Source organism: Sphaeramia orbicularis, chromosome 18 (assembly GCF_902148855.1).
Source record: "Sphaeramia orbicularis chromosome 18, fSphaOr1.1, whole genome shotgun sequence".
In the NCBI taxonomy this organism is placed as follows: domain Eukaryota; kingdom Metazoa; phylum Chordata; class Actinopteri; order Kurtiformes; family Apogonidae; genus Sphaeramia; species Sphaeramia orbicularis.
Window position 1 is genome coordinate 14,005,771 of NC_043974.1, and position 28,000 is coordinate 14,033,770.

At 36.8% G+C, this 28,000-nt stretch overlaps 2 protein-coding genes across 5 annotated transcripts in view; both read right to left on the bottom strand.

Annotated features, from left to right (window-relative positions):
- LOC115438847 (GTPase IMAP family member 7-like) overlaps window positions 1-4,539 on the bottom strand; it is a 28,727-nt gene extending 24,188 nt beyond the window's left edge. Inside the window, exons 1-2 of one of the 3 annotated variants that reach the window (XM_030162705.1) lie at window positions 4,407-4,539; window positions 1,308-2,054 (exon numbers count right to left, since the gene is read on the bottom strand). In XM_030162705.1, the coding sequence (XP_030018565.1) occupies window positions 1,308-2,054; window positions 4,407-4,413 (754 nt within the window). In that variant the 5' untranslated portion in view covers window positions 4,414-4,539. Of the gene's footprint in view, window positions 1-1,007; window positions 2,055-4,406 lie in introns of those variants that run through there. The other 2 variants (XM_030162702.1, XM_030162706.1) reach the window with 2 other exon arrangements.
- On the bottom strand, window positions 936-27,986 carry LOC115438846 (GTPase IMAP family member 7-like). 2 transcript variants are annotated; one of them, XM_030162701.1, is made up of 3 exons: window positions 27,860-27,986; window positions 16,867-17,874; window positions 936-1,046 (listed from the first exon to the last, which is right to left on the bottom strand). In XM_030162701.1, exons 1-3 carry the CDS (start codon window positions 27,864-27,866, stop codon window positions 1,036-1,038), a joined length of 1,026 nt encoding a protein of 341 aa, XP_030018561.1. In that variant the 5' UTR covers window positions 27,867-27,986; the 3' UTR covers window positions 936-1,035. The 2 variants fall into 2 exon arrangements, with proteins under 2 accessions (XP_030018561.1, XP_030018560.1); XM_030162700.1 differs by lacking the exon at window positions 936-1,046 and having other exon boundaries at window positions 16,688-17,874.
- Window positions 27,987-28,000: the final 14 nt, after the last annotated feature.

The following is a 28,000-nucleotide window of genomic DNA, read 5'->3' on the forward strand; positions in this document are numbered from 1 at the left end:
TTAACCTTATAACTAAAAACTAAAACGTAGCTTGGTGAGGTCATCGCCACAACTTTTCAGTATATGCACAAACAATATGTCAAATATATTAGAATCTATATCATGTTTCTCTTTTGCTTTCTTGGTTAAAATACCCTTTGGCCATCTTCATAGCTTCAAGGGTGGAGTATTATTTTTAGTGACAGAGCAGGGTTTGGATTACTGTTTTATTCAAAGACCACTGTGTGTTTTTTTTGTTTTGTTTTGTTTTTTGTTTTTTAAGTTGACAACAATAAAAACTGACTTGTGCAGCAGATGATGTATAGTTTCCTCTGTAATCACTGTGAACAGCGGGTTTGTTTTAAATAATTTATTAATTTTGAGAAAACTAAAGCCACATCTACTTGTGGTTAAAATCTGTGATTTAATGATATATAGGCAATATAATGCCAAAATTCATATAGCACAGTGTAATGTAATACAGTGTAACAGAAAATAACTGAATATGCATTTGTAACTGTGAATTAATAGTAAAAGAATCAGACAAAGAACACTGGTTAGGTTTCAATTATCTTTACTAAATATGAAAGTTGTACAGTTTCAATAGCATTAATATGCCAGTGTGTAGAAATTGTTTGAATAAAAGTCAGTAGTTATTAAAATCAAAACACATCAAGACCATCATCAACAAAGTAAAAAACCAACAAAAGAAGGGGATAGTATCCAAGATAAAAAGACACATAGCTGAATATTATAACATGGTACATTTGATTGATCTTAAAATGCAAAATAAAATTGAATAATATAACTGCTTATTTTCTTTGTACAGAAAGGAGGGACGGTGGCATTGCTAATTCCAGAAATAAAGCCTTATTTTTGGATGGTTTTGCAGTGACTATGGTATAAATCAGAAAAATGTAACTGCACAAAGACAAGGACAGTGCTGAGTGAATACAGGAAAGTCTAACATATTTTACCACTAAATAATGCACAAATGTGAACAAGTTTAATATCAAAGTTGTAGACGAACAAAAAAAAGAAACTGTCTGGACCTGATCAATAATGAAACTTTCTCCTTGTACTCTTTAAGATGTCAGTTATCTCGCAAAGGTAAGCCATTGCTTTCTTCCACGTTAACTTTACTGCTTCTTTTGCTGTGTCTGCCTGGGCACCTGCCTCATATCCTTCATATCCTACTTCTGCTCCTCCTATAGCAGCAGTAATACCTATACACACAGCCACAGGTACACATCCAAGTACGCCAGGCATTGCAATGATTGTACCCAGTGAACCAAAAAGAGCTCCCAGCAGGATTCCTGTGACAGTACCTACCACTCTGGGCAGGTACTTCTTCAAGACATTGTGTTTAGCCTGTTCTCTAATTTCTTCTGGAGACTTGTTTCCTGGTAGCAGTCTGATTCTTTCTTTCTCTTGCTGTATGTCTTCTTCCACAGACTGCAGCATCTCATTGGTGTAGTACCGCCCCTTGTTTTCCTCGACTGTTTTGTCAATTGTTTTCAGTAGCTCCCGGATCTGGAAGCGGTTGGTTCTGTATTCATCCTGTTGTTGGTTGTTCCAGTATTTATTGTCAAAGACATGACATCGGCCGCCACACTTCTCCACGAGCTTCCTCAGATCTGGATTCTCACTTACAAAGTCTCCTATTTTTTTATTCTCTTCCAACTGGTCACCATGAGTGAAGACAACTGTGGCAAATTTCAGAGCTTCAGCAGAGAAGTACTTGAGTATGACAGATATGATCGCCTTCTCCTGCTCTGTGTATTTTCCCACTTTAAGCACAATGAGAAAAGCATGAGGCCCAGGAGCACACTCTATCATACACTTCAGCACTGGTTCTACATTTTCATCGTATGGATCTGTGTCAAAGAAACCTGGAGTATCAGTCATATGGACTTTACATCCACTGACTTCTCTGGTTGCGGACTGACATGATATAGTTTCTGAGTTTGCAGAATGGTTTACTTTGAACACGTTTTCTCCAAATATAGTGTTGATCAGGCTGCTTTTTCCATCTCCTGTTTTTCCCAGCAGGACAATCCTTCTTATATTTGGAGCTAGAAAAAAGTAATGACGTATTAGTAAAGCAGTAGCATTTATCTTTATATACATGTGAAGCAACAAATTACTGCATAATGATCTCATCTCTTTGTCATTCTGTTTCAGTTTGTGTGTTTTTGTAAAATACAAAGCACTAACTCATCTTAGCAGTCCAGCTATACCTTCTGCTGTAATAATGTGCTCTGTTTTATGATCAAAAGAGAACAAGTTGAATTTATCATGTTTGCCAACATCCTATAAACATGCTGAAAACAAGGAGTTTTGGCAACTTTGCAAAACACAGAAATGAACTGAATGTTTAACCAGTCCGCTCTTTTCTTGTTGCATATTATACAGGCCTGGTCAAACAAGTCCCACCTAAAGTTAGCTAAGAAAGTAGTTCAGATCCTTCCATTGGATAATTACTGTAATGATTAATATGTGTCAGTTCCAAAAAATTCTTTAATCTTAACTGATGCAATGAGTAGCTTCTCACTTCTTAAACAACTCAGCATCGTGTAGAGAAAACAACTAAGGAGATGATAAAATTACTGAAACTGTGTGAAAAACTGCCCCATGCACTGTTAAAATCTGTCACGATAGTAGTGAATGGACATGTGTATGAAGGGGTGAATGTGAGGCTTTGAAAAGCACTTTGGGCACCATAAAACTGTGGAAAAGCACTATACCGACCATTTACCAAACTAAACAAACAAAAACAACAAAATAACCCTGTGGGGGTAGTGTCATGTAGTGTCATGGTCTGTGGTTGCTTCAGGTCTAGGTTAATTACATTATTACCTCTGACAAGGGCAACGACGGAGGTTATGTTATCATCTGGGTTTGTTTTTCTGTTTGTCTGTTACCAAGATAACTCAAAAAGTTATTGATGGATTTTCATGAAATTTTCAGGAAATGTTGATACTGGCACAAGAAACAAATGATAAAATTTTGTTGGTGATGGGGGATGATCTGCCTTAACGTAATTCTGTGCTCTCCGAGTGCTTTTCTAGTTCTTGAACTGGTGTGAATCACTGTTTTGATTTTCAAGAAACAAAATAGAAAGATATGAACTGAACAAACAAGGGATTAAAAGACTTATAAGACTGGAACAACCTGCTGCTCATTTTATTGACATATAATGTTACTGAACCTAGACCTGACCACCTTTCAGATCAGCTGATTTAAACTACCCTTAAACTTCTATTGATCCTCACCCTACAGATTTATCATGTTCTTGTGACTGCTACTGTTGAATTATCAGACTGTATGTAATGTACTCCAGACTGAGTACATTACGATATACATGTCAAGTAGGATATTCCAGTCTTACTGGTCTTCATCAGTTCATGTCTGTCTTCTTAGTACATTCACATGCACAGCTTAGTTGAGGTACAGTTGAAGAGCTACAGCTGTAGCTTCACTAAACCGTATAATTGGACTGTCTTTGTCCCAGTCTAGATACATGGGAGTGTAGTTGATTAATGGTTGAAATCATGTCATCTCCACTACAATAGGGGGTGTTATGCTTTCTTTCAGCTTGTTAACCTACACCATCACAGACCATAAGAGTCAATAGCGAGTTTACAAGTTAACAATCCAGATGTAAACTAGCACGACACTGGACAATATTACAAATTTATACATAGAGTACTTTTGTGCATGTTCTGTTTTTGAGCAGATGAGATGCATGATGTTCAAATTCCAGGCCAGGGTTTGGCACAGAGCTCCTGCGCATGTGCAGACCCATTTATCTAGTTGTAGTCTGTACTGGTTTGTACATTCATGATCTGGGTGTGTTTGTCAGACTATTATACTATTAAAAGTTGGATTTCAGTCGAGCCAACACATTTATATGTATTTTTAAAGTCCAGTTTTAGTCACACTAAGGCAATAATTTGGTTTTGTGTCACATAAACTCACTGCTGTGGTGGGTTTACATGACAAAAGGTACTCCAGAATAATCGAGAAAAATACTTGATTTGTTTATTCTGACAGAGTATGAACTGTTAAATCTTCCACTTTACATGTGTAACAGGGCAAACCTACAGGGATCATGATAATAAACTTAGGCAATTTTAAATGCACTTTTTAGATTCTACACAGACACATAAAACATAGACAACATCAATGTTTTAACTGCTATACTTTTCTTTGATGTTAGGTTTCTGAGGTGTTATCAGTCTTTTTTTTTTTTTTTTTTTCTTCAAATTTAAAGAATTGTGATGGTTCTGTTGTTTTTGTTGAAGTCATTAAATCCACATTGTAAGAACTAATAAAATGTGTTTTGGCACAAAACAGCCACCTCTTTAAAAAGCAAGTCTTTATGCAAACCTGAAGAGTGAGATGAAAACTTTAGCCAAACTCACCTTCCATGATGTCAGACAGTGAAAACTGTATAAATGAAGTGGATCAGTCTGCTCGTCCTTTCTTCTTGTGGTCTTTCTCTGCTGCGATCACGCCTCGTATTTCTTCCCTGGCTATTTACTGTTTTGCTTTCACATTTACTCTCTTATTGGCACGTGCAAAGCAGGGGGCCAGGGGGGCTTGAGCCCCTGCCGCTTTGATCCTCTGCCTACAAGTGCCCTTTTAACTCGTTGTTTTTTTGGGTTTTTTTTTTTTGTTTGGTTTTTTTTGCGCAAAAAACTGCATGACTAAACTTTTCATGACTAAAATTTTGATCAATGATAATAAATGTTAAGAGTGGTTTAATTTGGCTGTCACTGGACCTGGTCATGGTGCCCTTTCATCTCTGTCACGCCCCGCCCCTTCCTCCTGTGCAACCGTGCTTACAACACACACGTAATGCGGTCTGAAGAACGAACGAGGAGGAGGGAAGCGCCGCGATTCCAGGCACATGAGAGTCCACCCCGCTATCTGCCCAAAACATTCACTTGTCACTTTTGGTCCTGGTCCTGTTCTTCAACAACAATAGTTTTGGGGCCAAAAACCGATGGTAAGTGAGTAAATAATTCAATATCATCGTCACATCATGGCATTAGCTCCTAGACTAACCCACCTGAGTCTGTGTCCTGCTGAAGCACTCACACATATTTGCTTATGTTTTTAGTCTCCCACCTGACCCAGGGCCACCACAGACTGATTACACTTTATGTATGTATTCATCATAAAGTACTCCATGTGTCCCCCCTCCCCCAGTCTCTCTATTTCTCTACTGCTCTCTCTATTCTCCTCCTTTACTCTCTCTCTTTAACCCCAACTGGTCGAGGCAGACGGCCATCCTCCAGGAGTCTGGGTCTGCTCCAGGTTTCTGCCCGTTAAAGGGAAGTTTTTCCTCACCACTGTCACCAATCACAAGTGTTTGCTCCTGGAGGATTCTGTTGGGTCTCTGTAAACTTGATTTGATTCTGATTTGAATTGATAAAGCACTTTGTGACTCTGTCTGTGAAAAGTGCTCTATAAATAAATTTTACTTATTTACTTACTTTTAGCCGCAAAATTGTAACACATGGTAATAGTCCTCACTTGCTGAAACAGTCACTTTTTCTTCAGTTTTCTCTGTTTTTGCATAATACCTTTAAGTTTACTCTGAGCTTTAATGAACATCTACATGATCAGTAAATTAAATATAGGGTAAAGTAAGTGATTTACACTGAAAAATGCAAAACACAGAGGTTTTTATAACAATAAATGGTGATAAATCACATGACAAACGTTAAAAAGAGAGAAAAACAATCATTTAGAAGCTGCCATAAAAGTACCACTGGGTCTTAATGGGTTAAAATGTGCTGAAGTAATTAAATTCTGCTAAACCGATATAAAATTGCATAAAAAGAAAACACATCCAAGTCTTCCAATTCCTAAATCTGGCCCTTTTGGTGTACAAGAGTCATACAACTTATGTAAATCCCCCGACTCTTTCATCAGTGCCAACACTTCGACATTTCTGGTTTTGTTTCAGAAACTGCTGGATCGATGATCATAATATCCGTGTTCACCTCAAACATCTTGAGTGAATCTTAATTTGAAATAACCACAAACCTCCACAAATATTCCCATCAACCCGGTCAATATTAAATGATACAGCTATAAATACTACAATATAAACTTCGTTATAATCATGTAATGTTAAATGGTTTGGCTTGGGTTAACACTTCCTCTACATGGTTATTTCTTAACTGTGGAAAACCTAAATATAATAAATATGTCCTATAATGAAAAGAAACTAAATATTCAATGTTTCACTGTCAAAGTAGGTGTAAAACCAGATGTAAAATGAAGGTATTTCTAGTTATTAACATTCACTGTCATGCTTTTATACATAATTTAACATCTGCTTTTAAGAATTTGTCTTCGACTTACACTGCAAAAATCCAAATTTTACCAAGTGTATTATTCTCATTTACTAGTCAAAATATCTCATCACACTTAAAATAAGACAGAATCACCTACAGAGTAACTTGTAAGGGAGATAAAAGAACTTCTTTTTAGACAATAGATCTAGAAAATCTTATTTCAAGAAATCTTACCGAGATAATTTTCACTTGTTCCACTGGCAGATTTTTTTGGTGAATTGAGCAAAAAAAAAGCTTGAATTAAGCAAAAAAAAATCTTGAATTAAGCAAAAAAAATCTGCCAATGGAACAAGTGAAAATGATCTTAATAAGATTTCTTGAAATAAGATTTCCCGGATTTATTGTCTAAAACCAAGTTTTTATATCTCACTGAAAAGTTACTCTTTAGGTGATTTTGTCTTATTTTAAGTGTGATGAGATATTTTGACTAGAAATGAGAAAAATATACCTGGTAAGATTTAGATTGTTGCAGGGTATTAACACACAAAAACTTCTACACATTACATCTTTATTTCCACTTATATAGAAACTGAACATCTAAATAAACTTATCACATATTCTATGTGATGCCATTTCATCCCCTTTTAATAAATATGAAAACTAATTCTTTCTTGTTCTTAAAAAAACATTTAATTAACAAAAAAAAATACAACAAACAACAAAACAGTGGATGAGTATCCAGAGGATAATGTAAAATATGACAAAGGGGAGTTCAACAAAGTTCACATTTAGCAACAAGCAACATTATTAATCCACAGCAAGTTAAAGATTTCAATCCCATTGAACATCTGTGGGATATTCTTGGTAGATCCGTGTATGCTAGGCGTCTAGCACCTGGCAACCGCCAGATGCTCATACAGGCCCTTCAGGAAGAGTGGGACAACATCCCCCAAGATAGGATCAAGAGGTGAATCCAGAGTATGTGCAGAAGGTGCACAGCCTGTGGTAGGGCTCAGGGAGGACACACCCAGTATTGAGGATGTTGATGTGGACCATTTGGTCAATCTTTGACTTGCTGTGGATTAATAATGTTGCTTGTTGCTAAATGTGAACTTTGTAATTGGTGGTTATTCATTTTCATGTGCCCTTTTGGAAGTTTGAGCCCCTACCCCTTTATAGCTCTCTGCACGGCCCTGCTGTCTTATAGAGCAACAGCTGGAATGATGGCATTGCTACATGGCCCCGCCTGAGCTATTGTGAAAGTCAAGGATGCAAGCTGGAAATATTTGTGTGTGTGTGTGTGTGTGTGTGTGCACGTGTGTGTGTGTGTGTGTGTGTGTGTATACACATTAGAATCTTGAGTTTTCTGATGCACTACCTGATCAACACTAGCCAGAGATGATCAAACTGTTATTTGTCTAGTGTGTCAATCACAAAACTTCATGCCCTCTGCACATGTTTTATTTAAACATTTGCTGATTTCAGCAGGATGAAGAATCTCATTCTCAGCACAGAAACTTGAACTGAATTCTGATGAAAAGCAAAGAACCTGTGTGCAAAGATTAGTAATAAAATAAAATCGAAGTGATTCACAATCATGCCTTCATGTAAACGATTATAGACATAACAATGTGTATGATAACAGAAGTATACACTGACTTAAACAACTGATTCATATCAAAAACCCTCGGCCTGACTTTTGAAGTATTCCAAATATTGACTGTCACTGATACATTGATTTGTAAGATATTAAATGTTTGAGACTGTGAATTAACACTGGAATTGGTTTGTGCAACAGACGTATAAAGGAATCCCAGATTTATGTAAAACAGTCCATACAGTGGTAAAGAATTAATGTAAATGAACCATAAGTATAAGAGAAATAAGTCTAAGAGAAATAAACATACAATGAGAAATAATTTAAACTGTTTAGATACTTAGCCTGTTTCAGATCATGTGAGTTGGTGTCATGCCTTTAATAGTGAATAATAAATAAATGTGGATGACAAAATCCACAAAGTGGGATAAGTGAAATAAAGATTTTTCATATTGAGGCTTGATTATGATTTATGTAAGAGAAATCATGTCAAGGAAGTGTAAAGGGTGCATTTCAAGTTTATTATACAGATAATTTTATTTATCTCTATATTTTTATTTTTGTTTCATTTGTGTTTTTTGTGGGTAATTTGCCCCCCCCCCCCCCCCCCCCTCCAGCAGGTGATGCCCTAGTCAGTGGTCTGTGTGGCCTATACCCAGAGCCGGGCCAGACTCAGACATATCATTATTAACATTCCTGTTAACATTAGGGTCATTTTCACAGGCTTGAACAGATGTACTCTGACCGCACTCAATGCAGACCCAAATCAGATGTGACAGTGCACAGCATGGTCAAGAAAAAAGGATGAATAAAAACACCTCTGTGAACCATCATTTGGAACAATACCCTGCGGCCACTGTGGCTGGGGGTAAAAATTAAATAAGTATAGCCTACATGGCATGAAATGTGAAATGAAATTTACACTTTGAATGAAATATCAGGAATTCCCTCTGTAAGTATGCACATTTGTACTTTTTTTCAATTATTTAACACAATAGATAAAAGCCAAACACATGCACCCTCTTAGACTCAACAGCTCCCACAAACATCTCCTCATCATTTCCCTGAACATGTTGTTGGGCGATACGTCGTCTGTTCAGTTTGTCAAGCCTGTGTTGGTGAATATGGCATACAGCAATGCCATTGAGCCTTTTTTGAGTCATGGTTGATCATAACCATGTTTTCAATCTGCATAACGCACTGAAGCTGCGCTCTGCCTCCGCAGATATGGGCACCACTGCCAGAGTACAGATGGTGCGTTGGATTTACATGTGAAGTTGGAACATGGAGCTTCATAAGCGTAACATCTGAACTTAGCCCTTCCCAGTTTAAAAACTGGGACATCAGGGAACATGGAATTCAAAAAAATTGACAGTTTTTGAAATAAAATGAAAACCCTAACGTTTATGCTTGTAGATGCTAGATTTCGATGCTTTTCCGACTTCAAAAGTCTGGTTTACGAGTACAACTGAACGCAAAATTAGTCGTAGGCATTTAAGACAGCGTAAGCACCGGGATGTTTAATGGATCAGCTGTGAATTGTTATTAACTGAGCATTATGTGGATAATTGAACACCTTGCTTTCCCAACTCAGCATGGATCTGCTCCAGGCTTCCACCTTCTGGAACTGGTGTAAACTGATCAATTAGGGGAGACGGATCGGGTTACTAAAAAAGTGGGGGGGGGGGGGGCATGTCCCCCCATCCCCAGTGCTATCTGCGCGCATGGTGAAGGTGCTGTGTCCAGAGTCATCTTCGTCTTCATTGTGTTCATTAGCAATTTCTTCAAACATTCTCTCTATTGAAACTGCAGGCCGGATTAATTTCAAATTTTATATGTAGCTTCCTTGGGACAATGCCTACAAAGTTTGCACACAACGTTGAAATATTTTGATTGGTGAATTTTTCAGGAATTTTTGAAATATTAGAAATGTGCCTGTACTTATAATGGTCCATATTTTGATGGCTAATAACATAGAAATAGTTACAGATATCAATCTTGTTGCTATTGAGCACTAATAAGAAGTCATATATGGACTTTCATTTGAGTCCATGACCTTTGACCTTGAGTGACCTTGAAGGCTCAAACTTAAGGTCACCAGTGTCTAGATTTCAACACTCTTCTCCAAAACAACTTGTTAGATTGATTTCAATTTTGTTTTATGTAGCATCTTTGGGACAATGTCTACAAAGTTTGTTAACAGTTTTGAGAGATATTGATTTTTTGAATTTTTTGACAAATTTCTGAAAAATCTTAAATTGGCCTATACTCATAATGGTCCATATTTTGATGGCTTATAACATGTAAATGGTTACAGATATCAATATAGTTCCTACTGATCACTGATAGAAGTCCTATATGGACTTTGATTGAATTAGTTGAATTTTCCTCCAGTGAAAGTACCACCCACTTCTATTGGGAGATTGACCTCCTGCATCAAGACCACATGACTCACATAGCAGCAGAACCTGACAACCTCACAAATTCAACTTGTTATTGATTCTTGATAGAACATGATGGTGAAATACAGGGACATCAGTCCTGTTTTTTAGTCAGGTCATTTAGACAGGGGAACTCTGTCTTTCTGTCCGTTTGACTTTTTTTGTCCAACCCATTTCTCAGAGACTCTTTACCCAGTCCTTTTCAAATTCCACACATATGTTTTTTACCATTAGGAAAACTGCAGTGCACAGTTTAATAGCTGAAATTAAATTTTTGGATTTTTTTTTACAAATTGTTGAAAATTTCATTTCATTTCATTTCAAATAACTGAGAGTAATCGGATAATTGTAATTAACATGGGCGACACGGTGGTGCAGTGGTTAGCACTTGTGCCTCACAGCAAGAACGTCCTGGGTTCGATTCCAACACCAGTTGACGGGGGGTGGGACCTTTCTGTGTGGAGTTTGCATGTTCTCCCCGTGTCTGCGTGGGTTCTCTCCGGGTACTCCAGCTTCCTCCCACCATCCAAAGACATGCACTAATAGGTTAATTGGTTAATCTAAATTGCCCATAGGTGTGAATGTGAGAGTGATTGTTTGTCTCTATATGTTCAGCCCTGCGATGAACTGGCGACTTGTCCAGGGTGTACCCCGTCTTCGCCCCTATGTAGCTGGGATAGGCTCCAAGCGACCCACGTGACCCTAGTGAGGATTAAGCGGGTTCAGAAAATGAATGAATGAATGAATGAAAATTTCAATTTAGTAAAGTAGGTTTCTTGACTGTAAATGTATCCTCCAGTGTTTTGTTTTGTTTTTTTTGTAAGAAAATTTGCCCAACTAATTTGTCAGACAAATTTGACACGTTCTTTACATGAGCCTTTCTCTGAATTTCTGCATTTTTTCTTTTTTTTTTTTTTAAAGTTTTTGAAATGATTGAAAGTTATGACTCAAACTTAATTCCTGGGTATGCAGGGTATCAGTGAGCAGGAGGGACAAAGTGTAGTGCAACCGGGCGGGGGTATTAGTAACCTCCATTTACTTTTTCACTTGTTCATGTTTAGTTTTGAATTAACACATCACTCTCTGTCATGTCGGCGTTTGGACTTTGTCTGTCTTTTCTGTTTTGTTTGTCATTTCCTGTTTTATTTTGTTAAGTTTCCCTCATGTGTCTTGTCTGTTGTCTTTACTTCCTCTCCCTGACCGTGTTCACCTTTTCCCTGATTACCTGACTCCTCCCTGATTATCTCCACCTGTGTCTCATTGTCTTCCCGCCCTCCTGTGTATTTAAACCCTCAGTCTTCCCCTATTCCTTTGCCAGTTTGTGCTCTACAACTCGTTTGTGTTCACTAACCAGCGTTTCTTGGATCCTGTTCGTTCGTCTGCTGTGTTTGACCTGTTTTCGTCCTTCGACCACCGATTCAGCCTGTGCCTATCCTGCCTGCTTGTTCTCGACCTGGTTCGTGTACCCGACTCTGTCTCTGCCTGCTCCCTTTAAATACCTCAGCCTCCACCGACTACCTGTGCTTCGACCTCCGCCTGGATTACTACCGTGAGTCTGCCTGTCCCCCATGTACCGTTGCTTGTTTGACTGCTTATCCGTGTATGACCTGGCTTGTTTTTTGACCACCCTCTGTTTGTCCCTAGTGGGGATTCCGTTGGGGTTTTCCCGGCTCGGCCAGGCCGGTTGTCTGCCGTATTCACCCGCAGCCCAGACGTTTATCCCCGGAATCGGAGGCTTCACAGAAGTTACATTATCTCTGTGTTGTATATTATTCCCTGTTAAAGTGTTTAATAAAAACACTAAACCTTACTGGTTATTGGTGGTCTTGCTTTTGGGTTCAGCCTTTGTACTTAGCCTTTCACACTCTCTTCTATTTTGAATTATGTCTAATTTGAGTTACCCAGTAACACAGAAAAACATTGATCATTGAAGCAGAAGAATCCCTATAATATACCTTAGTTAACAGATTATTACTGGAAGCTAGTTACAGTTTTCTTAGATTTTCACATTTCACTCCTTTACTTCTCATTTAGGTTAGATAGATAAGATAGAAAGAAAGGATTTTTCATTGTTCTAGTAATGGTGGGAAAAGTGTAAAATGTAAAAATGCAATGGTTTTCCTCAGTGGGTGGAATATGTGAGAGGTTTTGCTCCACTTTATATGTATTTACGGATGCAGATTAACTAGAACCAGTGTTGCGTTTTACAAATAAATCTGTCCATTTTTTCAAAGTTTCTTCAACAGCAAGAAAACCATCATTTAGGAAATACTGAAAAACACAACTGGCAAAACTAACAAAACATTACCTATTGCCATTAGCTCAAATTATTATTTTTTTTTATGTGATATGGAACCAACAAGCATTTAAATAAGTGTTTCTGTCTCTGTCTAGGCGGATTTGCCCAGGATATGAATCTGTATTTAGAAAAGTAAAATGAAGGAAACCAACTGAAGATTTTAAAGCAGAATAGTTTTTCACTTTTGCCAATTGCATGTGTAGATATATTATTCAGTTAAGACGAAGATTAACTTTGGTGATTTTTTTTTTTTCCCCCATCATATCCACACCCTTTGGCAGGATGTCCTAGCACTTTCAAACATTCCATTTTAAATGTATTATTGTTTATTCATTTGTCCACTTGGTATTTTTATTTCACTGTTTATTGTACAGCTGTTTTATGTTTTTAATTTATTCTTATATTTTAGTCTATCGTTTTGCTTTTCTTATTATTTTCTGTACGACACTGTTTTTAATTGTACAGCTGTTTTATGTCTTTAATCTATTCTTGTATTTTATTTTGGTTTTTCCCCTGTAAGTTGCTTTGGAAAAAAGCGTCTGCCAAATGCATAAATGTAAATGTAATGTCTCCCTCATGGTGTCAGAAACATAGGTGACTTGTACATTTTAGGATAGTGCATTAGCTTTATTCTTAGGTCATTTAAAGCTGCGTATGATATTCGTCACCAATTTTTCATCAGATCTGTAAAACCTGAGTGATAGCCTAATTATCACGAATCCGTTAGTCTTTTTGTGATTACAGACCGGGATTTTGGGGTTCCACGCAGCCGCAGTGTGGCTGTAGCAGCAACAAACACAGAAACAGCTTCAAATGCTTCTTGCTGGAATCCCGAAAAAAAAAAAAAAAAAACAAGTGACAGTTTCGTTTAGCTATGTAAACAAATGGATTGTTTGTGGCGGAGTACACTTCAAAGTTCTTCACCATGAGGGGAGTGATTCAGGTGCGTAATCATGGAAAGACTAATGGATTTCTGATACTTAGGCTATGACTTGGGTTTTACAGATTTGCTGAAGAATTGGTGACAAACATCATACACAGCTTTAAGCCTAATTAAAGCGAGATTGTGATGTGTTTATAGCATTTTTCAACCTTGGGATTGGGACCCCACGTGGGCTCGCCTGGAATTCAAATGGGGTCACTTGAAATTTCTAGTAATTGATTAAAAAAAAAAAAAAAAAAAACCTTACTAATAAAAAATATATGGTGAGTTGAGAGAGACAATCACAATCCATAAAAGACATGAGAAACTGTGAAGCTGAAACTGCAGCACTGTGGTTCTGTTTATCTGTCAAATGTTCATTGTGGTCGGTTTCAGATGCTGCAGCTCTTTCATAATTCATACTTTGAGTTATTGTTTGTTCAGTATTAATTGTCAGCCTTGTAAATCCAAGCTGGACTGACTGTACATATCCTGACCAAGGAAAATCAAATTCTCACTTTGTGCAGTAATCTACACCTGGCTTTCCTGCCTCCGGCCATAATAATATACATTATATAGACGAAATGTCATCTAAAATTAACGTTTATTTGCAACATAGTATAGCAAACTAGTACATGATCAAAAACAAATTAATCGTAGCAAAAAAATCATTTTGAATGTCTGGGGTCGCCAGAAATTTGTGGTGTTAAAATGGGGTCACAAGCCAAAAAAGGTTGGGAACCACTGGTCTATAGAATGTGTTCAGGGTGAAAACTGCTTGTATATTGAGACACACTTGTTGGTTTAAAGAAAACCTTTATTTGATCAAATAACAAAACACTTTCAAACACTCAAATACTGGGAAATATTACAAATTCTTAAAAACACACATTTTTAATATTTTAAATTTGGACTATGTTCCAATTCTATATCAATAAGCAAAAAGTCCGTGTCTCACTGTCCTTTCAACAAATACAGCTCTACCAAATAAAAGCTTGACTTCCCTTGTATTCCAGTGTGTTTGACTTGTTCTGACTTTAACACCATGTAAGCATTTCCTCATCGTAACAAACGTCTTTCACATTGTTTTCCACACTTGCAGATTACTTCACATTTGATGTTAAATACTGTCATTGGCAATTTATATAAACATGAAGCATAAACGTATATACTGTAAGTAAGCTTTTAACTTGTGGGCTTTTCTTGTTGCAATAGGACATCAATAAGACAACAAAAGCTTGTCTTTTTGACAAAAATTCAGTGTCAGCTACACTCCACTGCAAAGGCACTCCAGCTGTTGTCTAAAGGTTTTATGTTCAGCGCTCAGGGTGTGGTCCTCCTTCATTTCCTTTCTCCTCAGGCACTGACAAACACTAGTCTAGCGGTGTAGGCCAGATCTACCAGGTATTTTGCTGTTTATTCATTTTGTGTTGCCTTCAAGAATATATTTATGTATTTATTCATTTTTTGCAAGTCAGTATAGGTGTATTGGTAGGTAGGGATGTACAGTATGTGTATGTGAAAATGATGACTGGGGTTAATGATTTACAAAAGATCCAAAGCTTTATGCTAATTGGAAGCTAAATGATAGACTGTAGAGACGGTGTGGATGAAATTAGTAACACTTCCTCCCACTCCTAATCAAATATGTGAATGAAGTCATTATGTTTTTTAGTTTTTTTTTTTTTCCTGTGTATGTGTGAGTTTTCATGTTTTCTTGAAACCTGGATGAAGATGATGTGATGTGTGGTTTTTGTCTTTTTGGTTTGAGTTTTACTTTCTTTTTCCACCTTACTTGTTTCTTGGCGTCACCAGAATGGAATGTTTGTTGTTGATATAATCAGGTATTGGGTATAAGTACTGCCATCTTTTTCCCATTCAGATTCCATAAAATACCTGTGCATTTAACCTTATAACTAACAACTAAAACTTAGCTTGGTGAGGTCATCTCCACATCTTTTCAGTATATGCACAAACAATATGTCAAATATATTAGAATCTATATCATGTTTCTCTTTTGCTTTCTTGGTTAAAATACCCTTTGGCCATCTTCATAGCTTTAAGGGTGGAGTATTATTTTTAGTGACAGTAGAGCAGGGTTTGGATTACTGTTTTATTCAAAGACCACTGTTTGTTTTTTAAGTTAACAACAATAAAAACTGACTTGTGCAGCAGATGATGTATAGTTACCTCCGCCAAGGAGGTTATGTTTTTGCCAGGGTTGGTTTGTTTGTTTGTCTGTCTGTTTGTCCGTTAGTGTGCAACATAACTCAAAAAGTTATGGACAGATTTTGATGAAATTTTCAGGGTTTGTTGGAAATGGGATAAGGAAGAAATGATTAAATTTTGGTGGTGATCGGGGGTGGGGGGGCCCACAGGGGGCCCATTTCCAACAAACCCTGAAAATTTCATCAAAATCTGTCCATAACTTTTTGAGTTATGTTGCAGACAGACAGACAGACAGACAGACCCTGACAAAAACATAACCTCCTTGGCGTGGGGGGGGCCCACTGATCAGCCTTGGTGGAGGTCTGCGCTCTCCGAGTGCTTCTAGTTTCCTCTGTAATCACTGTGAACAGTGGGTTTGTTTTAAATAATTTATGAATTTTGAGAAAACTAAAGCCACATCTACTTGTGGTTAAAATCTGTGATTAAATGATATATAGGCAATATAATGCCAAAATTCATATAGCACAGTGTAATGCAATACAGTGTAACAGAAAATAACTGAATATGTATTTGTAACTGTGAATTAATAGTAAAAGAATCAGACAAAGAACACTGGTTAGGTTTCAATTATCTTTACTAAATATGAAAGTTGTACAGTTTCAATAGGATTAATCTGTCAATGTGTAGAAATTGTTTGAATAAAAGTCAGTAGTTATAGAATATTAAAATCAAAACACATCAAGACCATCATCAACAAAGTAAAAAAAAAAAAAAACAACAAAAGAAGGGGATAGTATCCAAGATAAAAAAAAAAGACACATAGCTGAATATTATAACATGGTACATTTGATTGATCTTAAAATGCAAAATAAAATTGAATAATATAACTACTCATTTAGTTTGCACAGAAAGGAGGGGTGGTGGCATTGCTAGTTCCAGAAATAAAGCCTTATTTTTAGATGGCTATGCAGTGACTATGTTATGAATCAGAAATATATAACTGCACTAAGACAAGGACAGTGCTGAGTGAATACAGGAAAGTCTAACATATTTTACCACTAAATAATACACAAATGTGAACAAGTTTAATGTCAAAGTTGTGGACGAACAAAAAAAGAAACTGACTGGACCTGATCAATAAATATGCTTTCTCTTTTTACTCTTTAAGAGGTCTTTTATTTCATTAAGGAAAGCCTTTGCTTTCTTCCACGTTAACTTTACTGCTTCTTTTGCTGTGTCTGCCTGGGCACCTGCCTCATAGCCTTCACATCCTCCTACTGCTCCTCCTATAGCAGCAGTAATACCTATACACACAGCCAGATTTACACCTCCAGCTATGCCAGGCATTGCAATGATTGCACCCAATGAACCAAGAAGAGCTCCCAGCAGGATTCCTGTGACAGTACCTGCCACTCTGGGCAGGTACTTCTTCAAGACATTGTGTTTAGCCTGTTCTCTAATTTCTTCTGGAGACCTGTTTCCTGGTAGCAGTCTGATTGTTTCTTCCTCTTGCTGTATGTCTTCTTCCACAGACTGCAGCATCTCATTGGTGTAGTACCGCCCCTTGTTTTCCTCGACTGTTTTGTCAATTGTTTTCAGTAGCTCCCGGATCTGGAAGCGGTTGGTTCTGTATTCATCCTGTTGTTGGTTGTTCCAGTATTTATTGTCAAAGACATGACATCGGCCGCCACACTTCTCCACGAGCTTCCTCAGATCTGGATTCTCACTTACAAAGTCTCCAATTGTCTTTTTCTCTTCCAACTGGTCACCATGAGTGAAGACAACTGTGGCAAATTTCAGAGCTTCATCGGAGAAGTACTTGAGTATGACAGATATGATAGCCTTCTCCTGCTTTGTGTATTTTCCCACTTTAAGCACAATGAGAAAAGCATGAGGCCCAGGAGCACACTCTATCATACACTTCAGCACTGGTTCTACATTTTCATCGTATGGATCTGTGTCAAAGAAACCTGGACTATCAGTCATATGGACTTTACTTCCATTGACTTCTCTGGTTGCGGACTGACATGTTTTGGTTTCTGAGTTTGCAGAATGGTTTACTTTGAACACTTCTTCTCCGAGTATAGTGTTGATCAGGCTGCTTTTTCCATCTCCTGTTTTTCCCAGCAGGACAATCCTTCTGATGTTTGGAGCTAGAAAAAAGTAAATGATTTATTAGTAAAGCAGTAGCATTTAACTTTATATACCAGTGAAGCAACATATTTCTGCATAATGATCTCATCTCTTTGTCATTCAGTTTCAGTTTGTGTGTTTTTGTGAAATACAAAGCACTAACTCATCTGAGCAGTCCAGCTATACCTTCTGCTGTAATAATGTGCTCTGTTTTTTATGATCACAAGAGAATAAGTTGAATTTATCATGTTTGCCAACATCTTATAAACATACTGAAAACAAGGAGTTTTGGCAACTTTGCTAAACACAAAAATGAATTGAATGTTTAACCAATCCACTCTTTTCTTGTTGTATAATATACAGGCCTGGTCAAACAAGTCCCACCTAAATTCAACTAAGAAGTAGTTCAGATCCTTCCATTGGATAATTACTGTTATGATTAATATGTTTCAGTTGCAAAAAATTATTTAATCTTAACCGATGCAATGAGTAGCTTCTCATTTCTTAAACAAATCAGCATCGTGTAGAGAAAACAACTAAGGAGATGATAAAATTACTGAAACTGTGTTAAAAACTGCCCCATGCACCATTAAAACCTGTCACAATAGTAGTGAACCATCTTTTTCAAAGAATAAATGTAGTCAGGAAAAAACCTGCAATGATCATAATCAAAGATTACACTCTACGTGTGAAACATGTCAAACCTATAGGGATCACAGAAACTGCACTTAAGTTATTTTTAATACACTTTTTAGACTACATAATATGAATATAAATCAGTGTTTTGGCTGCTACAGTTTTTCTGTCATGTTAGATTTCTGAGATGTTACAAGTTTTGTTTTTCTTTTTTTTCCAGATTAATAGAAGTGTGCTGATTCTGTTGGTTTTGCTTGAGTCATTAAATCTACACTCTAAGAAATGATATGCTGGCTCAACATAAAAAAACTGATGTAGCAATTTCCATGCATCTTACGTTATTTCAACTTGGCCATAATTGTGTAAATGCCACAAGAATTCTCTAGTTAGGCAAACTCTATTACTTTAGTTTCAAACAACATGATTTGCTTTGTACTCTACAAGATTAACCCTCCTATAATCCTCAAATTTCACATATCACATAACACATTTTACCCTTGGGGTCAATCTGACCCCAGGGATATTTGCCTCCAGAAAATGATTTACACAAAATTTTTGACTAAGTTTTTATGTCAGACACTTTGTTTATTTGTTGAAAACATAAATAACCCCTTGATAATGAAATCTATCACACTGTAAGTCCAGACTTTGTATTTACTAAAATGCTTTAATTACAATGTACTTAAATTAAAGTTTTATTACATTACTATAAATTGTTGAGTATATTCTACAAATCAGTAGACATAGTCAGAAGTACAAAAAAGTTTAAATTGATTGGATTTAAATCACTAAGTTTTAGTCACGACCACACCTTTTTATCTCCGCATTGCATTATGGGTATTGGCCATGTTGAAAATGTGTTATTTTTATGTGCAGGGGTTCAGCGGGGTGGTGGTGTTAGTGCTCATTTGGACTTAACGTGTGTATGGCAATGTTTATTGGCCTTTTTGTGTTTGTTTTTGTATTTTTGTAGAGCTGCACCATGAGTGAGAGCCATAGGACCAACAATGGTTTTACTGTTCATCACAAATGTCTTTGATTCAAGAAAATCTTTATGCCTTGTTGAATTAAAAGCACTTCTTGAACTGGCAGATGATATTAAGTTAACTTACTGCCTCAGTCTATGTTACCTGGAATAATTATACAAAGCATTTTATATGGCAAAAGATTTTAATATAGATCAACTTGGAATTGAGTACAATGAGCTGATGATATTAAGTTTAATGACTATACAAAGCAACTGACATTGCAATAAAATTTTTAAGTTAAATTAACTTGGCATTTAGTGTGTTGTACTTAAAATACAATTCCACTCAAATCAAGCATTTAAGTTTAATACACTCAAGTTTTCATCACTCATTACTTAATTTTTTAAGGCAACCGGTTTACTCAAATTTTTAAAGTAAACTCAACTTATTCAGTCTTACAGTGCAGGGAGTTGATCTGTCCTCCACACTCGGATGTGATTAACTCGCAAGCCTTCATTGGCTTCCTCATTTTGGCAGGTGTTCACAAGTCGTTACCCACAGGCCCACACCATGAGAAGTTTCAAAGCTCTGGTGGGAATTGTGGTTTTCCTCATGCCCTGTTATGAATCAACTCAAAAGTATCAACTCTGCACCTGCAGGTGTGAGGATGTTAGGTCACACACAGACAGACACGTTTTACACAGCTGAAACAGTTTGGGCTCAAACTGACCCCAGAAGAACATCAATGCATGCAACATGTGTTCAGCACATTGAAAAAAAAAATGTCATCATGACAATTTTATGCTGAATCAGATGTCCCCAATTTAGGAAAAGTCATAAAATATGAAGCAAAAAAAAAGTCAACTATAATTTTTTGAATGATAATCATCGAATGGGGTCAAATTGATCCCAAGGATAATGCGAGGGTTAATTAAGTCAAAGCAACTTAATTTTAATGGTGTAAAAACTACTCCATTTAGTTATACTCTTATTGTTTTAGTTTTATTCTACTCAGCAATGGCCATGCAAATTGTTACCTTAATTTTTTGAGTAGGTCTAACTTATTTCTGTTTGTCTGAAAAAATAACACATTAAAATTCCAGTTTTATGTTTTAGCTGTTTATTAACTCTTTCCCCGCCAGAGCATTTTCCAGTGAGTTGGTAGCCAGCGCCAGCCGTTTTGGTCATTTTCACTAATCTTTGGAGGCTCACTGAAAATGTTGTGTTAGGAGTATGTGAACACTGAATACATCAAAAAGAAAGAACAGAACTTCAACTTTTAAACACAAAAAACTATTTTATTCTATCTTTATTCGTTCGTGAGATATAAACATTTGAATATTGGTCATTTTCAGGAAAAAAATGAATTTTGAGCAAAAAGCTGAGAAAATTGCATTTTTTTCAAAGATATTGATTTTCAAGAGAAAACTGATTTCCTATTTACATTTTTGACTCTTTCTTATTTACCAACAGTAACGCTGTCTTCAAAATCACAAAATAAAATAATAATAACAGCAATAATAGTAACAAACAGCTCTAAGATATCCCATCATTCCACAAAATGTTAGGGGAATCCACACCAAACTTTAGACCGAACATCTTGTAAAGCACCAGGTTCCTTCTAAACTTTGCACATTTACATACATCAGTTATAAGTCTAACACATAGTAGTTTAGCTTTTGGATATAAACACCTCAATATTCCTCATTTTCAAGAAAAAAAAGAAACAAATGCACTAAATACTGTAGATTTCTGGCCTTTGGCTGCACCAGGTCCTCCTGTTGGACCAGCTGCTGTGTTTGATCTGTAAATAATTCTATGGACATCTAGTTATTTATCTCTGTATGAATATATGTATTTATTTATTTCATACAAAAGCCAAATCCAAAAGTGTCTTCCATGTGTCCTGCTGACATTCTACAGCTGAATCTGTTCTGTGTCCTCAGTCTGAATCTGAACTCACTCTAACAGATGCAGACTAGCTTTCCTTTGTCTTGTCCCATGTCTGTATGTCTGTCTTCTCCTTGAATGTCCACTAGAAATGTCTCTTTTCTCTTCCTCCTGTCTGTCATTTTCTCCGTGTTGCTCTGTGCCCCCGCCCCCCCCACCCGCACCTCCGTGTCGGACCTGAGCCGCTCCGTGTTTCCCGTGTTCCGTGTCCGTCTCCCTCACCTTCTATTTCTCCGTTCCTGTCTCTAAATGGTTCTTCTGTAGCTCCATCATATATTGAATTGTCAGACTCTGTCTCCATAATCATCTTTAAGGCTTTTGAAACTGCGCGCGGTTCCTGGACAGTCTGCACTTCCTCATTCAGTGACTGCCGCTGGATGCGTTGCCATGGGATACGGAGACTCCAGTGCAAAAACGTTAAACCCGGCCCGTCATTTTTCCGAAAAAGTTGCTTAATTGTTTGTTTTTGGACTAAGGAAAGTAATTCACATGATCCACAACACCTCCAACTACAGTATAACAGTGAAAACACGGATTGACGGAATATCTCGTCAATGGCGGGGAAAGAGTTAAAAACTCCATGTACCCCATTTGCTAGAAGGGACTGCATGATGACTTTTCGATAACACAGAAAACTGTGGCCTTCATGAAATACAGTCTACTCTCATTAAACCGCCCGCCGTTATACCGCCATTTCCGCTTATCGCCATCCGCCAGCCCAGTTCCATGCACAAACAACACTTATACCATTGATTTCCCGGCCGTTATACCGCCAGCGGCGCGGCGCGGCACCTCCGAGGTGCGCCGCCGTGGCACCTCCGAGGTGCAGCTCCCAGTGTTGTCTTTTCCGTGGAAACCGGGTCGAAATGGCTCTTTGAGTGTTAAAGGTTGCCGATCCCTGCCTTACAACATAACAGAATCAAAATTTATTTAGAAACGTAATTAGAACGGGTTAACGGAGGCAGCATAGACATCATATAGTAAAGACATGCACATTATGGACGCAACCCGTTGTAACGCCATTTTCGCTGTACCGCCAATTTGGCCGTGAACGGAAGTTGGCGGTATAACGAGGGTAGACTGTAAATGACAGTTATCAATCTATCTACGTGTGCACACACACACACACACATTTATTTATATATATATATATATATATATATATATATATATATATATATATATATATATATATATATATATATATATATATATACAGGGTGGGGAAGCAAAATTTACAATGAACATTTAGTTGTTTTTTCTCAGCAGGCACTACGTCAGTTGTTTTGAAACCAAACATATATTGATGTCATAATCATACCTAACACTATTATCCATACCTTTTCAGAAACTTTTGCCCATATGAGTAATCAGGAAAGCAAACGTCAAAGAGTGTGTGATTTGCTGAATGCACTCATCACAGCAAAGGAGATTTCAAAAATAGTTGGAGTGTCCATAAAGACTGTTTATAATGGAAAGACGAGAATGACTATGAGCAAAACTATTACGAGAAAGTCTGGAAGATACTATTAAAGAAGAATGGGAGAAGTTGTCACCCAAATATTTGAGGAACACTTGCGCAAGTTTCAGGAAGCGTTTGAAGGCAGTTATTGAGAAAGAAGGAGGACACATGGAATAAAAACATTTTCTATTATGTACATTTTCTTGTGGCAAATAAATTCTCATGACTTTCAATTAATATATATATATAAATATATATATATATATATATATATATATATATATATATGGGCCATTCCACCGAATGAGTGTCATTTCCTTCCCCAGGACATTATATGTATAAATGTGCATGAAAATCAATTCTAAAATACATTTTACTATTAAGCAAAGTGTCCTGCACATTGATCTAAATGCAAATTTAAAATATTTATTTGAAAACATTAATAAAAAATACCTAGAACACTGAAAAATAGCATTTGTTGCCTGTCCCCATTCTCTAATGCTACACTTTACCATTAAATATAAAAATAAAATACTTCAGAAATGTTATTGTTTTTGCATTGTTGTGTGACTCCATATTCCATCTATGCTTTAAATACATTTTTTTCTTGAGAAATCCATAATATTTTTGTGAAAATATACATTTTAGTCGTGTCCCTGGGTTCTCACTCAGTCCTGTTACCCTAACACATTCTCCCCTCTGAAAAATTTGCAACATTCCACAAGTCCCATGTTCAGCAGGAAGTGACATCAGCTGGATTTTCTGAAGGCCATGGGAAGATCAAAACTAAGTTCTTTCATTTTTTTTTCTATATATTTGATAATATTGTAACTGTGACTGAGAAGGTTAATCTTAACGCTCAGTCCTGTTACCAAAATTATTTCTTAGATGTTATTTGTTTATCTTAAAATACATATTTTTTGCAAATCACAAGAATGTGCTCAGTGTCCTCCTGCTATTCCCATGAATGCCATGTGGCTGTATTTCATGAACTTGCTAATTCTGTGCTAAAAACTCATTCCTGTTACTTTCAGTCCTGTTACTCAAATAAAGAGTAACAGGACTGAGTAACAGTAACGGGAGTGAGTAGCGTCCTCTGGTTTATTGATTTATTAGTGAATGTTACTCAGTATAATACTATTCACTTGATTTTAAAGTTTTACAGTTGAAATTATTATATTCATTTGGCTAGTTCTGTTCTAGTATATAGAGCAATCTGCACGTATCTGTGCAACCTCTAAATATGAATTCATTTGCATAAAATTTGGACCGAAGTAATTTGGCCAGATATGGAACCAAATGCAGGGTTCTAATCCAGAGAATCTGAAAAAAAATTTTTGGACCACTCTAACACACACACACACGCGCACACACACACACACACACACACACACACACACACACACACACACACACACACACACACACACACTCCTGTTACTAAATAACTTTTTCAAAAAATAAAGATAAACCACCAGATTTTTTCAATGATGTGTGGTCCATTCTTTGTCCAAGTATTTAATGAATTGCATCATAAAAATTTTGATAAATTTGATTTTGGGTCTCCTTTAAAATGAAAAAATGACTTTGCAGTTTTAAGAAAATTACAACTTGCGTGCATATATAGTGATTTTTTTAGTCACAAATATTAATTATTTTAACATGTAACCAACCATTTCTTTAAAATAAACACTTTGTTGAGAGGAAAACAAAGGAATTAGTTGACAAGCTTTTAAGTGTGCTTTTTAAATGCCACGTGAGTTTTGGTAACAGGACTGAGAAAAATGCAATCATGTTCCGCTTAAAAACCTTGTAAAAAATGAAATAAAGTTGCCTGAGATGGACCAGTACACATTTTGAATAGTTAAATATGTGTTATTAGATTCAGTGTTGATAAAAGATAAAAAATGAAGTTTAATTTGGAAGAGTTATAACAAGCAAATGGCACCCATTCAGTGGAATGGCCCATATATATACGTGTTACAGATCTTAGTGCAGTGTACTTTATCAATACAGAATTTGCTTTATACATGGCGTGTAAAGACAATTTACACTGAACGGTACGACTTCGTATATTGATAAACAGGAAAGGAATTGTTTGGCCTATGGCTCTTACTCATGATGCAGTTCTATAAAAATACAAAAATAAACACGAAAAGGCCAATAAACATAACCATGCACACATTAACTCATAATTAACACCAACACCACAGCCCTGCAGAACCCCTGCACATAAAATAACACATTTTCTACAATATACCCAATACCCACAATGCAATGCGGCAAACACTCCACAATATATACTACAGTTTTAAATTAGAAAGGAGCAAAATGTGTATTATCCAGTCTTTGCATAATTAAAACTACTGTTGCAGAAATTCAGTGCCAATTAATAACCATAACACCCAGGGCCGGACTGAGACTCATTTTCAGCCCTGGAGTTTCATACCTCAGACCGGCCCACTTTAGATCACGACCCATTATTATTAAAATCATGCAATTCTAACCTTACATGTTAGGTCTACACACTGTTCTGCAAAGCCTTCTAATTCAGTGTATTTTCTAAAATATTTCCAATTCAGTGCAAGTAAAGGTTGCTTCACAATGTGGATTTATTTCAACAGTGAGTGCACATCGACATCTCCAACATTATTATTCCTCACAACACAAGAATAACAGAATCTATATTTTTGTTCTTATAAGTGTTAACATTTTTCAAACCTTTAAAATGTTTGAAATGAAATGAAAGTATAAAAATATTAAAAATTAAAAAAAATAAAAATAAAGCTTGCTGCACTTTCTAATAATTATTATTTTCGTATCCTCTGCAACAAAAGATTTCCATCACAAATTACTTGCGGTTTGTTCCATCGATGCTATTGAAAACTTTTGGTATAGTGATATTAGGGGTTTGATGAGGATGATAAGAAAAAAATATGTGTATCCTGTGACTGAGGGTGAGCAAAGCAATCAAAGCTAACAACAGACTCATCTTCATCTGTGTCATTTGTGCCTAGTGGTTCAGGGTTGTGCTGCTGAGCTGCTCCTCTGTCATCAGTAGACTCTGCTCTCCCTTTCACACTTCCTCCAGTTTCCCTAGACTCGCCTGCACCTGGATCACAATAAAAAATAATATCTACAGACATTTGGACTTACTTAACCAATTCAGATCTTTACACTGGCTAAATATGCAGGTTTATTTAATATTACTTCATGCTATTGCCTTTCAGTTGTGGGCTTTGTGTATTTACTGTCTCACTTTTAATAATAAAAAATAAAATAGGCCAGTATTATCGTTTGGGTCTAGAAAGTGGTTTTACTGGAACTAATGCTTGTTCACACAGTCTGTTCCAACAGCTCACCTTTTCCTTCCATCCTGACAGGAACAATCCCCTCATCACTACTGGCTCCTGGCTCTGCTTCTGACACTAAAGCACAGTTTAAAAATGCTCAGAATTCTCAGCACAAATCTTCTATTTTGCAAAGCCTTGGTGTCAGTTTCATTCATGTAGTGCTGAATCATCTGACATCTCAGAGCACCTTTCATACTGAACAGGCCTACACCATACTCTTCATTGTAGTCTATTTCTTCTAATCCTCTTCCCTCTCTGAGCAGTCCTACCTGCCCACTCTGGACTTGGGGGCTCATGGCTGCTGTCTGCTGCTGGATCTGCTTTCTGACTCTGAGGAGCTACAAGACAAAGTTTCCCACTTACGTGGCGTCGCATCACACTATTATTTAAATGACATAACGTTATGTTCCACGTCACAATGCCACATAATTCACTGACTCGATAATTAACTAACTTGAAAGGTGGTTTACCCGGTTCATCGTCCTCATTAGTGGTTTCCAACCGGGAAGTCGTTTTTGTGAAAAAGTTGCAGATTTTGTCACATTTGGCTGCGTTTGCTTCCAGAGCTTTCCTCTTTTTAATTCTTGTCTTCTCTACACCACCTTTGCTCTTTCTATTATCCTTGTCTCAAACAGCAAACACAGCTGAGCATCCACAGCCTACAGAGCACAGATCATATATGCTCCACAGCTACAGTACAGAGCTACTAACCATATGCAAGGAGATATTAGGTCAGGTCACAGTGTGTCCGCAAAAAAAACAGGAAGAAAACAAACAGTTTACTAGTAGAGGGGGTGGGGCCCAGGAACAGCGGCTGCAGATTACGTGGTCAACTCAGTGCTATGACTGAACACCGGCCCCCAAAAAATAAATAAATAAATAAAATATTAAATACATATTTAAAGGGAACTCCGGCCCTCGCGGCCCAAATATTATACCGGCCCACCGGGAATTGTCCCGGTCCTCCCGATTAGCCAGTCCGGGCCTGATAACACCATTCGGCTTCCAGAAAACAAAATCTAACAAGACTAATGTTATGGTCGAATTGCTACATCAGTTAGCTAAAAGTATTACGTTACCACCTCTAGTTGAGGAAAAGACATTAGTGTGGTGTAAAAATGATTTCTTGTCATTTGTATTGATAATTAGCTGTACTGAATAAAACAAAGCAAAATTGTCTTTATCAAGCCTTAAAGTTTAGTAAAGTTCTGTGTAAAATCATGTTTCTCCCTTTTCTTTCTGTTTCCCTCCATTTCTTGTGGTTGGCGTGGTCTGTCAGCAAAACATGTCCAGGCACAACAACTTTGTACTCAGCTTTTAGAGGAAACTAATAAGATTTTTAAGCCGTACTAACTTAATATACTTCTATGTTAGGGCAGAAATATCTCTTCAAAATCAATATGTTACTAAGTTAGGACTGTTATCCTTATTTTTCATTTAGACCTCCTTAATAAAATAACTAATTAACTGATTACAATGCATACATGTAACATACTTAATTTTTAAGCAGAAAAAGCTCTTGATTTTAAGCTTAACTTACTAACCCCATGAATAATTTTTTAGAGTGTATATTGTAACAACACAAAGCAGCCACATCTATAAAAACCAAGGCTGGATGCATGAAATAAAAACTTACCTTCCATGATGTCAGAAACTGAAAATTGTACAAATGAAGTGGATCAGTCTGTTTGTCCTTTCTTTGTGTAGTCTTTGTCTGGTGCAATGATTTTTATACTGTCAGATTACTTTGGTTTTTCACTTCTGCATTCTTATAGAG